At 50.8% G+C, this 13,433-nt stretch overlaps 1 protein-coding gene across 1 annotated transcript; it reads left to right on the forward strand.

The window, feature by feature from the left end:
* The first annotated feature begins 3,336 nt into the window (after positions 1-3,336).
* LOC119714016 (von Willebrand factor A domain-containing protein 5A-like) lies at positions 3,337-13,274 on the forward strand. The gene is made up of 18 exons (XM_072028882.1): positions 3,337-3,568; positions 4,584-4,642; positions 5,052-5,299; positions 5,406-5,628; positions 5,982-6,124; positions 6,335-6,446; positions 6,892-7,019; positions 7,323-7,411; positions 7,825-7,969; positions 8,271-8,350; positions 8,844-8,955; positions 9,295-9,459; positions 9,604-9,707; positions 10,038-10,219; positions 10,398-10,604; positions 11,099-11,319; positions 11,500-11,626; positions 11,821-13,274. The coding sequence occupies exons 2-18, from the start codon at positions 4,594-4,596 to the stop codon at positions 11,955-11,957; spliced, it is 2,472 nt and encodes an 823-aa protein (XP_071884983.1). The 5' UTR covers positions 3,337-3,568; positions 4,584-4,593; the 3' UTR covers positions 11,958-13,274.
* Positions 13,275-13,433: the final 159 nt, after the last annotated feature.

Below are 13,433 nucleotides of genomic sequence, written 5' to 3' on the forward strand. Positions count from 1 at the left end.
GTTCCTGTAGTGCATGTAAAAAATATGCTGGGTAAAACAGTCTGGGCTACTCCTGCCTCAGGAAAAGGCAAACCTATTCGTGGAATTGTTTTCGCTCAGGGACCTGGATACACTTGGTGGGTGATGCAAAAGAACGGAGAGGTCCGGTGTGTACCTCAAGGAGATTTAATACTGGGTGAGAATAGCCCATGAACTGAATTGTACCATGTTAATTAGTATATTATACTGTATGTTATCACTACCATGATTACTATAGGTGACTAATTAGAATGTATGGAAAAGAGTGTAACCTGAGCATGACATAAATGGTATGGAATAAGGGGTGGATAGATGTCCTGGTTTCAGTTAGAACAGAATTAATTTTCTTCCTAGTAGCTGGTGGAATGCTGTGTTTTGGCTTAGGATGAGAAGAGTGCTGATAACACCCCAATGCTTTAATTGTTGCAGAGCAGTGCTTATACTAAGCCAAGGACATCTCAGCCTTTTGCTCTGTCCTGCCAGCGGGCAGGCTGGGGGTGCAGTAAGAGCTGGGAGGGGACAGACCCAGGACAGGTGACCCAAACTAGCCAAAGGGGTATTCCATACCATCTGACGTCATGCTAAACAATATATAGGGGTGGCTAGCCGGGGGGAGGGGGCCGGACTGCTCGGGGTTAGGCTGGGCATCGGTCAGCGGGTGGTGAGCAATTGCATTGTGCATCACTTGTTTGTACATACTATTATTACTTTCGTATTATCACTATTGTATCATTATTATTATTTTTGTTATTATTATTTTCCTGTCTTATTAAACTGTCTTTATCTCAACTCACGGGCTTCACTTTCCATTTCTCTCCCCCGTCCCAGAGAGGGAGGGGGGAGGGTGAGCGAACGGCTGCGTGGTGTTTAGCTGCCGGCCGGGTTAAACCACGACATCCATCCCACACAGAATGTGGAGAGGAAATTCCATGGATCCACCTACGCAAACTCATGTTTGCAAGAGACTGGCAGATGCACAGGACCTGCTCTCCAGGCCTCCATCATAGTGACCAGCCAAGACACTCTGATGGCAATACATGTGCCTGAGATGTTTATCACAAGCCTGCTGACAGGCTCCATCCTAACTCACAGCTCCGTCCCCTCCATCATGATCCAGGTCATCTCTGGATTTATGTACTGGCTTAAATGTTGCATCTCAGCCCCAGTCCACTGTTATATAAGCCTTTGAACACCCCTTTCTCTGCTCAGTGCAACCAAACCCATGGGCTTAATGGCTTTTCTTGATGTCCTTCTACTTCTGAGGATGTTCCAAGTAGGGAACTACAATATTTCACTTTATGACTGGTATGACAACATAGTGAACACAGTGTTCTTTATCTCCTGCCCCAGCCCTGAAAGCACTTAAGGTCAGGTTGGATGCGGCTTTGAGCTACCTGGTCTAGTGGAATGCTTCCCCCCTGGGGGGGGGGGGAGGGGGAGAAGGGGAGAAGGGTGGGGGGTAGGGGGAATTCGATGATCTTTAAGGTCCCTTCCAACCCAAAACATACTCTGATTCTATCATTCCACAATTCCTCATTACAAAGGAGACAAAACAGACTAAACAAATGGCTCCTTGGCACTGACCCTCTACCTCACAAGTTCTTCTCCCTGCCACTTGCTGAGTACACTCACACATCACAATCCTCTGATCACCATTGTTTTATCAGCATTTGTTTATTCTTTTGGAGTGAAACCTCGAGTTTACCCTATAACAAAAATAGGATACAGGCTTGTATACAGTTTGAGATGCCCTTGAGTTCCCCACCTGGCCAATTCAGAAGAGTTTGGCTTTCTTATACTTTCTACATCATATTTACTGTTGATGCAGCCAAGGATGCCCTTGGCCTTCTGGACTACAAGTGCACACTGCTGGCTCATGTTAAGCTTTTCATCCACGAGAATCCCCAAGTTCTTTTCTGCATGGCTGCTCTCAATGAGTTTTTCTCCCAGTCCGTGCTCATATCTGGGATTGCCCCAACCCAGGTGCAGTACCTTGATGCAGGTGGAAGATAAGGTTTAATTTTTAAGAGTCCTGTGTGGAGCCAGGAATCGGACTTAACGATCCTTGTGAGTTCCTCCTAGCTCAGGATATTTTATATGATTCAATTGCACCAAGTCAATTGGAGACAACGTGAGGTGTTCAACCGGTACTTGAAGGTAGTAATCTCCCAATGGCATGTTCACCCATTTCGTTAAAGGACTTGATCTCTATAAGTGTAATGAGGCTGGTCTCACTGTGGCACAATTTGAAAAAAGGGCAACTAGAATTGTCTGTGATGATCAAGGCTGTGACACCATCAGCATAGCCCTTGATGTCATCTTGTCTGAGGAGCACACCAATACATAGAGGCAGTTTGAAGAAAACTGCCCAGGTTTGGTTGACAATTGAGAGTTGTGCTGCGGGATCATCTGAAGTCAAGTGTAATTTGGCCTCCTAGGCATCCATAGACCACAAATGAGGTGTGTTGTCTCAAACTGCTGCCTGGGTGGTATAAGCATGGAGCTATATTATGAGAGGAAGGTGGAGTCAGAGTATTCCAATCCCGCAGAGGCAACATACCAGTGAAAAGGAGGTGTGTGAGTCTGAGCTTGTCTACCAATTCTCTCCTTTATTCAGCTAGCCAGAATGTTGGGTTTGAGGCTTCACAATCTCTAACCCAATTAAACAGCCTGCCACTAATCCATGTAAGGACTTGAGACAATCCTCCAAATCTGCAGCCAGTGCTGCAGGCCTGGCAGTGGGACAGGACTGTGGAGGGAGGAGTGCTGTCACACAAGACACCAGCCTGGCTGCACGAGGCCTTTGGCAGCTAATGCTCATTGCACCAGAAGTGAGGACTGAGCTGAAGAGCTGGGCAGTGTGGGGAGGTTTGGCAGACACTGCTTGGCCAGGAGCAGTTCTGCTGAGGGATTTGCAGCACTGTCCTTGGAGGCAGCTAGTGCTGGGCACAGCCTATACAAGCCTGCGGTGAGGGATGACGTTCCCTGCCCCGCTTACCCTTCCCGTTCAGGCGCTGTTGGGAACAATGCGTGGAGGCTGCACTGGCTGCAGCAACGCAGTCTGCATGCAGACCCTTCCTTGCCCACCGCCACTTTCGCTTCCGAGGTGGGACTTGGCGGGAGAGGGGTCCCCAGGGACCCCCACTAAGTGCCGTCCACCTGGGGTGTCCCCGCGCCCCTCCTCGCCCCGCAGCCCCCCAGGCTTCCCGAGACGCACGGCCCTGCCCGTCCCCAGGGCAGCCAGACCCTCCGGCCGCACGGGAGGAGCTTGGCGTCCCCGACGGCCTCTCCCCGCCCCTGCCCGCCTTCCCCTGCCTGTCCATCCGCCCTTGCGTCCCTCCGACTCTCTCCACATCGCAGACGCTTCTCCATCTCCGTGGCCCTGCATCTTCCCGTTTGCCTGAACATCTCTTGCTCGGTCTCTCCATCTCTTCCTCTTCCGTCCCTTCCGTTTGCCTGTTGTTTGCCTCTTACTGCCTCTTCCCCTTCCTCTTCTATCTCTTCAGTGCATCTGATTGTCTGTCTCTCCCAGCTGACGGCTGTTATTCTGGTGAGTGCCTGCTTGTCTGTTTTACGTTTTGTTATTTTCTCCCTGTTGTCTGTTCATTGTCCTCCATCACTGGGAAGAGCTTGCTCCTGTTCAATCCATCCCTCTGCCCATCACTCAGCCCTACTTCCGCAAGGAAGAAGAAAGAAAACACCCTATTTGGTTTCTTTGTCCATACTGTCAGCATAATGGTGGGGTGGGGATTTTTCTGATGCTGCTGACCCTGCCACCCCAGAACAGGAGAAAGTGAGGCAAGTGTATTGTAATCAGAGAAACTTATATGGGTGACTTTGGGATACAGGTGGTGGAGTCCCATTCACCTCTAGGCACTTGGGCAGAAGGCAACCAAACATAACTTACCTGCACACTCCCCCCAGTGCCTTTCTAGGATTTGCTCTGTCACCATGGAATACCTGACCCTGCCTTCATTTCTCTCTGCCATTTCCCCCCACATTTCCTGGCCTTTCAGCCTGTCCTTGCAAGCTACTCCATGAATATATGCTCACAGGTGCTGTCTCTTGTGCAGCAGCATTCACACAAAACTGCCTGTGGTGGGTCTGCACTCATCCCTTCTAAAATGGACCCTTCCACCTATCCATCCATTGTTCCATCTATTCATCTACTTCAACAAAAAATCTCATGTCTCTCTTTGTCCATCTCTTCATCTGTCTGTCCCAAAATGGATCCCATCTGCCATCCTGTTCATCCAGACATGGATTGTTCATCACAATAAAATTACAGACAGCTACTCTTGCTTTCCTCTGTCTCCTGTTGCTATCTCTCAGTTCTCTTCAAGATTCTCCCATGATGGGAATGGGATGCAGACCTCTTCACTGCAGAGTCATTGCACAGTCTTTACAAACAGGGATTTCTGAATCCCTGGGTTTGCTCTGGCTGTACCTGGTGGGTTAGGGCCTTCAGCCACATACATAGGACTGGGGAAACAGCAAGGAATCTTCACCAGATAAAGGCTACCTGGTGGTATCTCCTCTTACAAGAGACCCCTTCCTGTCTACAGGTCTCCAGAAATGTGGCGTGAGAGCTTTGGACTTCTAGAAAAATCCTACGTCAGTGGCGGTGAGCTGTGGGTCAGACAGGGATATTTTGGGAATGCTCCCAAAGGAGGGTAAAGAAAGAGGGAGAATAGGCTGGATCTTCCCAGAGGGAAACACGGATTGGAATGGTCAAGGGGTCTACAGGATCAGGGTGGGGGACAGAGGTATGGAGGAAAAAGGAAGCTGAGATGTAGAAGTAGACACTGTTCTGTGGCAGGCTCATGCTAGACCTTCAACAATGTTAAACATGATCCATGGATAAAGACTTAGGATCCCCTTTTGCCATTAGGAGGGGAGAATCTGTCATTGTGTACTGTTCATTGGCCACCTAGTTTTAATTTCCTGGGTGGGAACACACACTTGAAGCAGCTCCAACTCTCTCCTTGTGTCATTCATGTGTTCTGATGGAAAGGTTGCATCTCTCCCAACAGCACCAGCATCCTTTTTGCTGGGGAAGGATCTCCATATACCCCTGTGCCCAGTACCCCTTTGTAGTGCAGTGGTGGATGTTGCCATCCAGGACTATGTGGCTGATGTGGCCTCTGAACTGATCTACCAGAACAAGAGTCGTACCTCCTCAGAAGTCATCTTTGTCTTCCCCCTCGCCCCCCACATGACCATCTACTCTTTCCAGGCCTTAAATGAGGATGCCAAGGTTCAGGCCTTGCTGCAGGATGAGGTACCAGCATTCAGGAAGGAATGGGGGCAAACACCAGAGGGGCATGGAATGAGCAGCCCATGGTCTGCCTGGGGATCAGCTTTTTGTCCCTCCCCTTTCCATCCAGACCCAGCAGCTGCACAAGGCTACAAAGGGCCAGGAGAACTGGGAGTACCTTCAGCATCAGTCTGAGCGTTCAGGCGAGGTGTTTGCCTGCTTCCTGGGTTCCTTGTCCCCTGGCAAGGAGATGGTCGTGACCTTACGCTATGTCCAAGAGCTGCCACGGAAGCTAGGTGGAGCAGCCCAGTTTTTGTTGCCAGCCACGCTGCATCCTCACTGGAACTACTACAGTGAGTAACCCCATAAGGAACCTTCCCTCCCAGTCACACACTCTACAGAAGGACCAGAGCTTCCCCATATACTTTACAAGCAGATCTAATGCAAACTTTCTTTGTACCCACAAAGAAAGAGACACACATTTTCCCCCATGCAACCCATGAACAGATCCACTCTTCCTTCCTGTGTCCCTTGAAACGGATCCACACCTCCCCCACACATTTCACGTACACAGACACTGGAACCCCTCTGTACACTTTATCGACAATCCCTAGTTATCCTCATATGTCTTATATATAGATGCCAAATCCCACATGCACTCAAGAGAGAGACTGTGTCATTGTCAGTACCATGTTTCTCCCTGCAGCCTGGAATTGTCACAATAACAAGCCTTACTACAGCCTGCTGCTCACCGCCAGCCTGCAGTCACCCCGTGGTGTGGTCAATGCCGAGGCCAACTGTGCTCTTACTCCTTTGATCTACACTGCCCAGGACCACAGCGCTGCACAGGTATGGCCTCCTGAGGGCCAGGATCCTGGAGATACTGGGCAAGTGGCGTCATCACTGATGGCCTCCTGAGGGCCAGGATCCTGGGGATAGCGGGCAAGTGGCGTCATCACTGAGAAAAAGGAGATGCGCTGGGATTGGTGCTTGTGCTCCTGGCCTAATGCTGGGCCTGGGCCTCCTCCTCCTGTGTATGACCAGGCATCCCTTCTCTAGGTCTCACTGGCTGAGACCCCTCCAAGAGATGATTTTGAGCTGCTTGTGTATTATGGAGACCCCACTGAAGTCAGTGCTGTGGTGGAGAAGGGAGACCCTGGGGCCCCCGTTGGTGAGTTCATCTGGGGATGGAACGTGGGGGCACCTCTGAGTAACAGGAGTCATTGAGGCACAGGAGGACACTGGGGATTGTGGGGTGAGAGGCTTCATTGGACAAAGATAGGAGGCATTCAGATGGGATAGTGTGTGTCCTAGGGTTCCACAGTGAGGTGCTGGGGACATTGTGATGAGGTATTAGATGTACCAGGATGGCTATGAGGACCCCTATATTAGGGCTTACTGGGTAACCTGTATTAGAGCCACTGGGCTGGAGTACTGGGGGCAATGTGTTGTGCAGCTTGTGTACATTACAGTAGGGTAACAAGGCACCAGTGTGGGTTATCAGGAGCTCTGGGATGGTGTAAGCTGAGGGCACAATGAGGATCAGAACCAGGATGAGGAGAGGGGTCTCTAACTGGGCATAATTGGGCTTTATCCCCACCCTATACCTCCTCCAGGCTCCCTGCTTGGTGACCCCCTCGTGTTGGTGACTCTATCACCCAGCATCCCTGATGCAATGCCTGGGCAGTGCCAGTCTGGGGAGTTCATCTTCCTTCTGGACACCACTTTCCTTGAGCGTGCACAGGTACCTCCACAGAACAGGGACCAAACTCGATTTGGGGAGCAAGCTGAGAGGGAACAAAGCCAGGGCAGATGTTTGAGACACAGACATGGGGGGGGGGGTGGAGACAGGGGGAAACAGGGTGGGTAGGGGCAATGGTGGGCTCTGAAAGGGTCCTGGAATATCTTGGGTGCCTAGGAGAGGTCAGGACACTGGCTGGGGTCATCCAGAGGAGTCCAGAGGCTTTAGCCAGACCAAGATAAGGGCAAGGGCATCTGTATCCACCACTGGTACCTCCTAAGACCTGCCTGCAGTTTCTTTCCACAGGAATCCCTGCTCTTCCTTCTCAAAAGCCTTCCCCTGGGCTGCTACTTCAACATCTACTGCTATGGAGCAACATCTGTGGGCATCTATCCGTGAGCAAACATGGGGCAGGCTGGGTGTTATGTGTCTGGATTAGATGCTGGCGAGTAGGGCTGGATGCTGTGGGGCTTGACTGGTTGCTGTGAGGCAGAGCAAGATCCTGGAGGATAGGTCTGGATTTTCTGAAATAGGCAGATTGGTATGGGGCAAGGCTGGGTACTGGAGTGCATGGCTGGGTGCTGGAGGGCAGGACTGGATTCTGGGGACAGGATCTTTGTGGCACCATGGGAGAGCATTTATTGGGGTTCTGTTGAGCAAAATCTTGTAGGAACTATGAGGCAAGGTCTCTTTAAGACCTCCTATGGGGCAGGATCTTGCAGAAGATATAGCTATGGGGGTGAGTCTTGGGGAGCACCACGGCCAGCACAGGGTGATGTGCTCTGCAAACATGTTGTGCCTGCTGCAGGCAAAGTGTTGAATATACCCAAGACAACCTGACCAAGGCAATGCAACGCATCCCGTCCACCAGCTCTTGTCTGGGTGATGCTGACCTGCTTGGAACTCTTCGCACAATCTACAATACGCCCCAGCCCCACGGACATGCACGACAGGTCTGGGCACAGGAGCATGGAGGAGTGGTGGGATAGGTGTCCCCGAGGAGCACAGAGTGTGGGGGGAAGGAGTGACACAAGGGGTGTCCTGGTCCAAGGTGAACAGACTATGTGGGGGAAAGGAAAAAAAGGTGGGTCCATATCTCGGGGGGGTTCTGTCCCCTGAGAGAATGGATATCTCTCCTTGGGGGTAGTATCTCTACAGGGTCTCTCTCACCTGGGTCCCTTTTGGGGACCTGCTGTCCCCATTTTGGGGTCTTGTGCAAGGTGTCACCATTCATTTATGTCTCCTATCTCCCAGCTCTTCATCTTCATGACTGGGCTACCTCCTGACAAGGAAGCCATTGCTGCTGAGGTCTGCCATCATCGCAACAGCCACCGGTAATTGGAACTCTCTGCCCCCAGTCCTTAGTCATCCCTTGATCCCCTCCCATCATTGATGAGGGCCCCTGTTCACCTGTCTGAATCCTTGAACCCCTTCAGTGTCCCAGAGACCCTTCCCACCCTGCGCAGCTCTGTCCTGTGTCAAGCCTCCACAGGGGAGTCTTTACTTAATACTCCCACACCCAAGGTACCCATCACAAAGTGAGGAGGGATTTGTACACCCTGATGTGCCCCCAAGCTCTGCCCCAGCCCCACCATACTGGTCTCAGCTCTGCCCCAAGCTCCAGCTCTTCCCTGCCACCTCCTGTCTAACCCCAGCTCCAACCCCAATTCCTCACTCCACTCCTTACTCTTCCTCCTGCCCCTTGTTCTGCACCCTAGATTTGTTCCCCTGCCTAAAACTCCAGCCTGTCTTCTCCAACTCTTTTCCTACATGCGTGCATCCATCTCTGGCTCCTATTTCTGACACCTTTCCCTGCTTCCACCATAGGTGTTTCTCCTTCTGCTTCTCTGAGGACAGTGCTGCCCTGGCCATGACTCTGGCCAGGGAGACAAGGGGTGAAGCTACCTACGTCAAATCTGACAAAGAACTGGCAGTTGTGGTAGGAACCCAGGAGCCCTGGTTCGTTCCCTTCTTTCCACAGATACACTACTTTCCAGTAACCCTGGCACCTGGACTGCCCATCTGTGGTAGCCAAGACCCAGCTGCCCCAAGGAACCCAGGCACCCAGTCTTTCCCTAACTCTCTACCCCACTGCCCCACCCCACAGAAAACCCAGATGCCTGAACTTCTCCCCCCCATGGCACAGACCTGACTGCTACCAGGGAAGCCATCTGGCACCCCACACATCCCCGTGCTATCCAAGGAATTCAGACAGAGGGGCCGTATGCTGAACTCTAATGGAGCTCCCAAAGTGTGGTGTCTTGCCCTTTCTACCCAGGTGCTGAACTGCTTGAAAAGAGCCCTTAAGCCAGCAGCTGAGGGAGTCTCTCTGAGCTGGACTCTGCCCCTTGGCCTGGAGGCTGAGGTGCTGGGAGGCACACCTCAGTCCATCTTTCAGGGTGAACACATCCATCTCTATGCAAAGATTCGTGGAGAAGCCCAGGTGAGAGCTGCCACTATGTTTTTTTCCAGTTACTTCCTAATAACCTTGCATTAACTACTAGTAATCTTTGAGTAATTTCCCAGTACCTCCCAGCAGCAATCATGTATTTCCAGTAACCTCCAGTATCTTTCCATGTGTTACCAGGATAAGAAAGTGGCCACTGGTGTCTTGACCTTGCAGTTCAGCCTGAATGGCCAGAATGTCGCTCACACGATCCCGTTCCCACTATGCCCACAGGGAGATGGCCGGTGAGAGCCTGTCCTACACATGGACTCCAGCTGAGAAAGGAAACAGATAGCTTGTTTATTCATTCCCACCTTCCACGTACCATCCCAAACTGGGAGAGAACCCAAGTGTCCAAGCATGCTCTCCTTCCCTGCTTTGAACCCACAGGGATAGGACTCATGCACCTGGACCTCATTTCACTGCAGACAGGGGACCCATGCATCCACATCTTCCCTCTACCCATTCTTACCCCTGAAGGGAGAGAACCTAGGTGTCCAGGACCAATCTCTGTCCACCTTTCTCCAGCACGGAGAAAAGCCAGGTAGTTGGGCCTCACCCCACTCTGTCCCCAGGCTGGCAGGTCATCGTCTGGCTGCAAGGTGCTTGCTCGGGATGTTGTTGGCAGACGTTGTGAGTGGGTCAGGGGATGAACCAAGGCAACGCGCAGTCGAGATCAGCCTGACTTCAGGGATCATCTGCCCCTTCACCAGTTATGTGGGGGTTCGCACATCTCAGTGGGTTACCTGGTACCAAGGTAAGGAAAGATGCTTGGGGGAAAGATCTGGAGGGGTGTCTCCATGGGATGTTCTCATTCCACAGGAGCCAGAACCCCAACCACAGGGCACCCCCAGTCTCATGGGGTAGGCCCCATCACCACCAGGTACTCCGTTCCCATGGGCTTAATTCAGTCTCTTTCCCTGTTTCCTTCAAAGGGCCCCTGGCACTGCTGCCACCCCACCAGTCACTGGTTGCCTGCCAGATCCTTCAACTACGTGGCTCCATTTGCAGCTCTTCTTGCTTTCCTAAGAGCATCTTCATCCCACCTGGCTGGCTGACTGCAGTACAGGAGTCATGGTTTGCCATCCAGCGTCTAACCCATGACATTGCTGCCTTGGCTCAGAATGGGGCTCACTCAAAAGGTATGGGATCTTGATCCAGACAGGAGATTTAGGGATTAATTAAATGTCTGACAAGAGGGTTATGTTGTCACTCTCCATGTTTGCTCTTGGTCTGAAAACTAATGAATTTTGCCTTTAACCTTTCCGCTAATCATGCTTAAAGCTTAAAGTCCTTCAGCAATTATGGGACCCAGGTCAGGGACACCCAGAGACAGGTCAGGACCAGTGCTGCATCATGAATGCACATTTGGATGAGATATGTTCTAAGGATATCAAGAGAGGGTTTGGGGACATGGCTGGGCAGGAAAGCTAGGAGAATAAGGATGAATTAGGGATGTCCAGAAAGGGTTGATGATAGGAATATTTTGGAGATATGCAGGGAGGTCCTCAGCCTGCAGGTAATTGCCCAAAGAAGATCACAGTGTTCTGGGCATTTTCTCAGAGCACAGGGGAGTAGAGAGGGGCCAGCTTTCCTGTGATTCCTCAAACCCTCCAGTTTACATTTTTTCCCACAGCACCTAAATCACCGCCACGATCTATTTATTCTCTCGAGAGTGTGGATCCCAATTTTGTTTTGTCCTCTCAAATTTTTTGGCCATGGGTCAGCAAAGCCATTGATGAGTGTCAGGAGCTGGTCGCACTGCAGAATGTAGATGGCTCTTGGACCCTCAGCTCAAGCTTAGCTTCTGCACTGCAAGTCGATGAGGCTGAAATCAAGGGAAAGATGCCTGGTGAGGTAAGGGGATAATCCTTTGTGGTGCCAGGGTGTAGACTTGGGGCAGTGGGAACACCTTGGCTGGTGGAACCCCTTGGAATCCCAGGGCACCCAGATGTGAGTGGAGGGGTCAGGAACCAGAATCACAAAGGAAGAGGTGCTCAACAATGTCAGCGGGTCTGAGTCATTGTTCTTCTACAGGTCACAGAGCCAAGCATCTGGGCCACAGTACTGGCTGTGACCTGGCTGCAGAAGAAAAACAGGTATTATCAAGGCCTATGTGAGTTGCTGGAGGCCAAGGCTGTGACCTGGCTGTGCAGCCGAGCTGGTGAGTCTCGTTTTCCAGATCTCCACAGAACGGCTTCCTCCCTGCTCTCTCCAGTGAGGCCTACTAGAGGCCTAATAGTGGACCTCTTCAGGACCACTGTTTCCTGGGAGTCCTGTGTCCCCTTTCTTCTTTCTGCCTGTGGACCTTTCTTCCTGCCTTACTCCCATGGTGCCCCTATCTCTCCCTCATTGCAGCGTCCCAGCTGGACAAATGCCTGGAGGCAGCCAACACCCTCCTCGAGAGCAGCGTGGAGCTTGTTGCAGGAAAAGCGGCCGAAAACTTGACAGACACTAGTATGGTCAGATCATGCTCCATTTTATTACCCGAATAGCCTGACTTTTATAGTGAACTTAACAGGGGCGGATAGTGTCTCACACAAGATTATTGGTCAAAAGCACTCAGACAAACAACTACAAGAAAACAACCCCCTTGTGATTAGCAGTCACGTAGACCTTGTCCTTGAAGCCAACTACTGGCAACAATATTTTTCTAAATTCCTCAGCTGGGTGATGTGGGAACACTGTCATGGGAACTTCTCTTAGTCATCCTGGTAGCTTGGTTTGCTCAGATGCAGCAAGCCATGGGATCTTTGCTGTTTCAAAAATCCCTCAACAGGAGCTGAGTGTTTTTAGGCTCTGAGCTCAACACATGCCTTGTGCTTCAGACCATCAGCATTCGTGGAATAAAACAGGACCACAAAACACAGCTTAAATTTACCTGCCATGCTGGGATCCCACTGCTGCTGTCAGTTGGGGTTTTACATAACAGATGAACCCTCACTGCTTTTCAGATATCTTCTACTAGGTGAGCTGCATTTGTAGCATGCTGAACTCCTGAACAGTTCACAGCCTCCGGCATGTTTGGTTTGGGTGGGAGTGAGAGTTGGAGATAGCCTCTTCTAATTGTGCCTGTCATCAGCATCTCCAGACACGGTCCATCATGGCCTAACAGAAACATGTTAGAGTGTGGGTGAATCACCATTTTGAGTCGCCTATCCATCCCAGGATTTCTATGGACCTCCTAGGTGTTTTCCTTCATCTTCATTTCCCTCTAAAGTCTTTACAGTCATGGGGAGGGAATCATCAGGGTTATTATTATGCTCATCTGCAATGCTGGGAAAACCCTAGGAAGGGGCCCGTTTCTGTGTCCTTGTGTCGACTGGGACAGAGTAAATGTTCTTCATATGGTATGGTGTTGTGTTTTGAATTTAGGATGAGAATAATGTTGATAAAACAACAATGGTTTAGTTGTTGTGGAACAGTGCTTATACTAAGACAAGGACTTTTCAGCTTCTCACTCTAGCCTGCCATTGAGGAGGCTGGGGGTGCACAAGAAACTGGGCTGGGAGTGGACAGAATTAGGACAGCTAACCCAAACAGCCAAAAGGGTATTCCATACCGTATGATGTCACGCTGAATAATAAATATGGGATGGCTGGCCAGAGTGAGGGCTGGGGCCGCTGCTTGGGGATGGCATGGGAAGGGCATCAGTCAGCAGGTGATGAGTGATGCATTGTGCATCACTTGCTTTCCATATCCTCTTATCATTATTATTTATATTTGTTAATACTATTTTTACTACTATTACTATTATTATTAGTTTTCCTTCATTTTCTCTCCTATTAAACTGTCTTTATCTCAACCAACAAGCTTTTATCATTTTTTTCCCCAATTCTACCCCCCATCCTCCTGTGTGTGTGTTTGGTGTGCGTTTTTGGAAGGGGGGTGGGGTGGGAGGAGGGTGGTGAGTGAACATCTGTGTGGTCCTTACCTGCCTGCTGGGTTAAACCACAACACTCCAGACATGG

This window comes from Anas platyrhynchos, chromosome 28, assembly GCF_047663525.1.
Source record: "Anas platyrhynchos isolate ZD024472 breed Pekin duck chromosome 28, IASCAAS_PekinDuck_T2T, whole genome shotgun sequence".
Classification (NCBI taxonomy): Eukaryota; Metazoa; Chordata; class Aves; order Anseriformes; family Anatidae; genus Anas; species Anas platyrhynchos.

Bases quoted from the DNA above. Each gene is read 5' to 3' on its own strand.
- LOC119714016 (XM_072028882.1), top strand. From the start codon at position 4,594: ATGTGGCGTGAGAGCTTTGGACTTCTAGAAAAATCCTACGTCAGTGGC. The intron at 6,447-6,891 runs GTGAGTTCATCT...TACCTCCTCCAG, and splicing joins AGACCCTGGGGCCCCCGTTG to GCTCCCTGCTTGGTGACCCC. The intron at 8,956-9,294 runs GTAGGAACCCAG...CTTTCTACCCAG, and splicing joins ACAAAGAACTGGCAGTTGTG to GTGCTGAACTGCTTGAAAAG.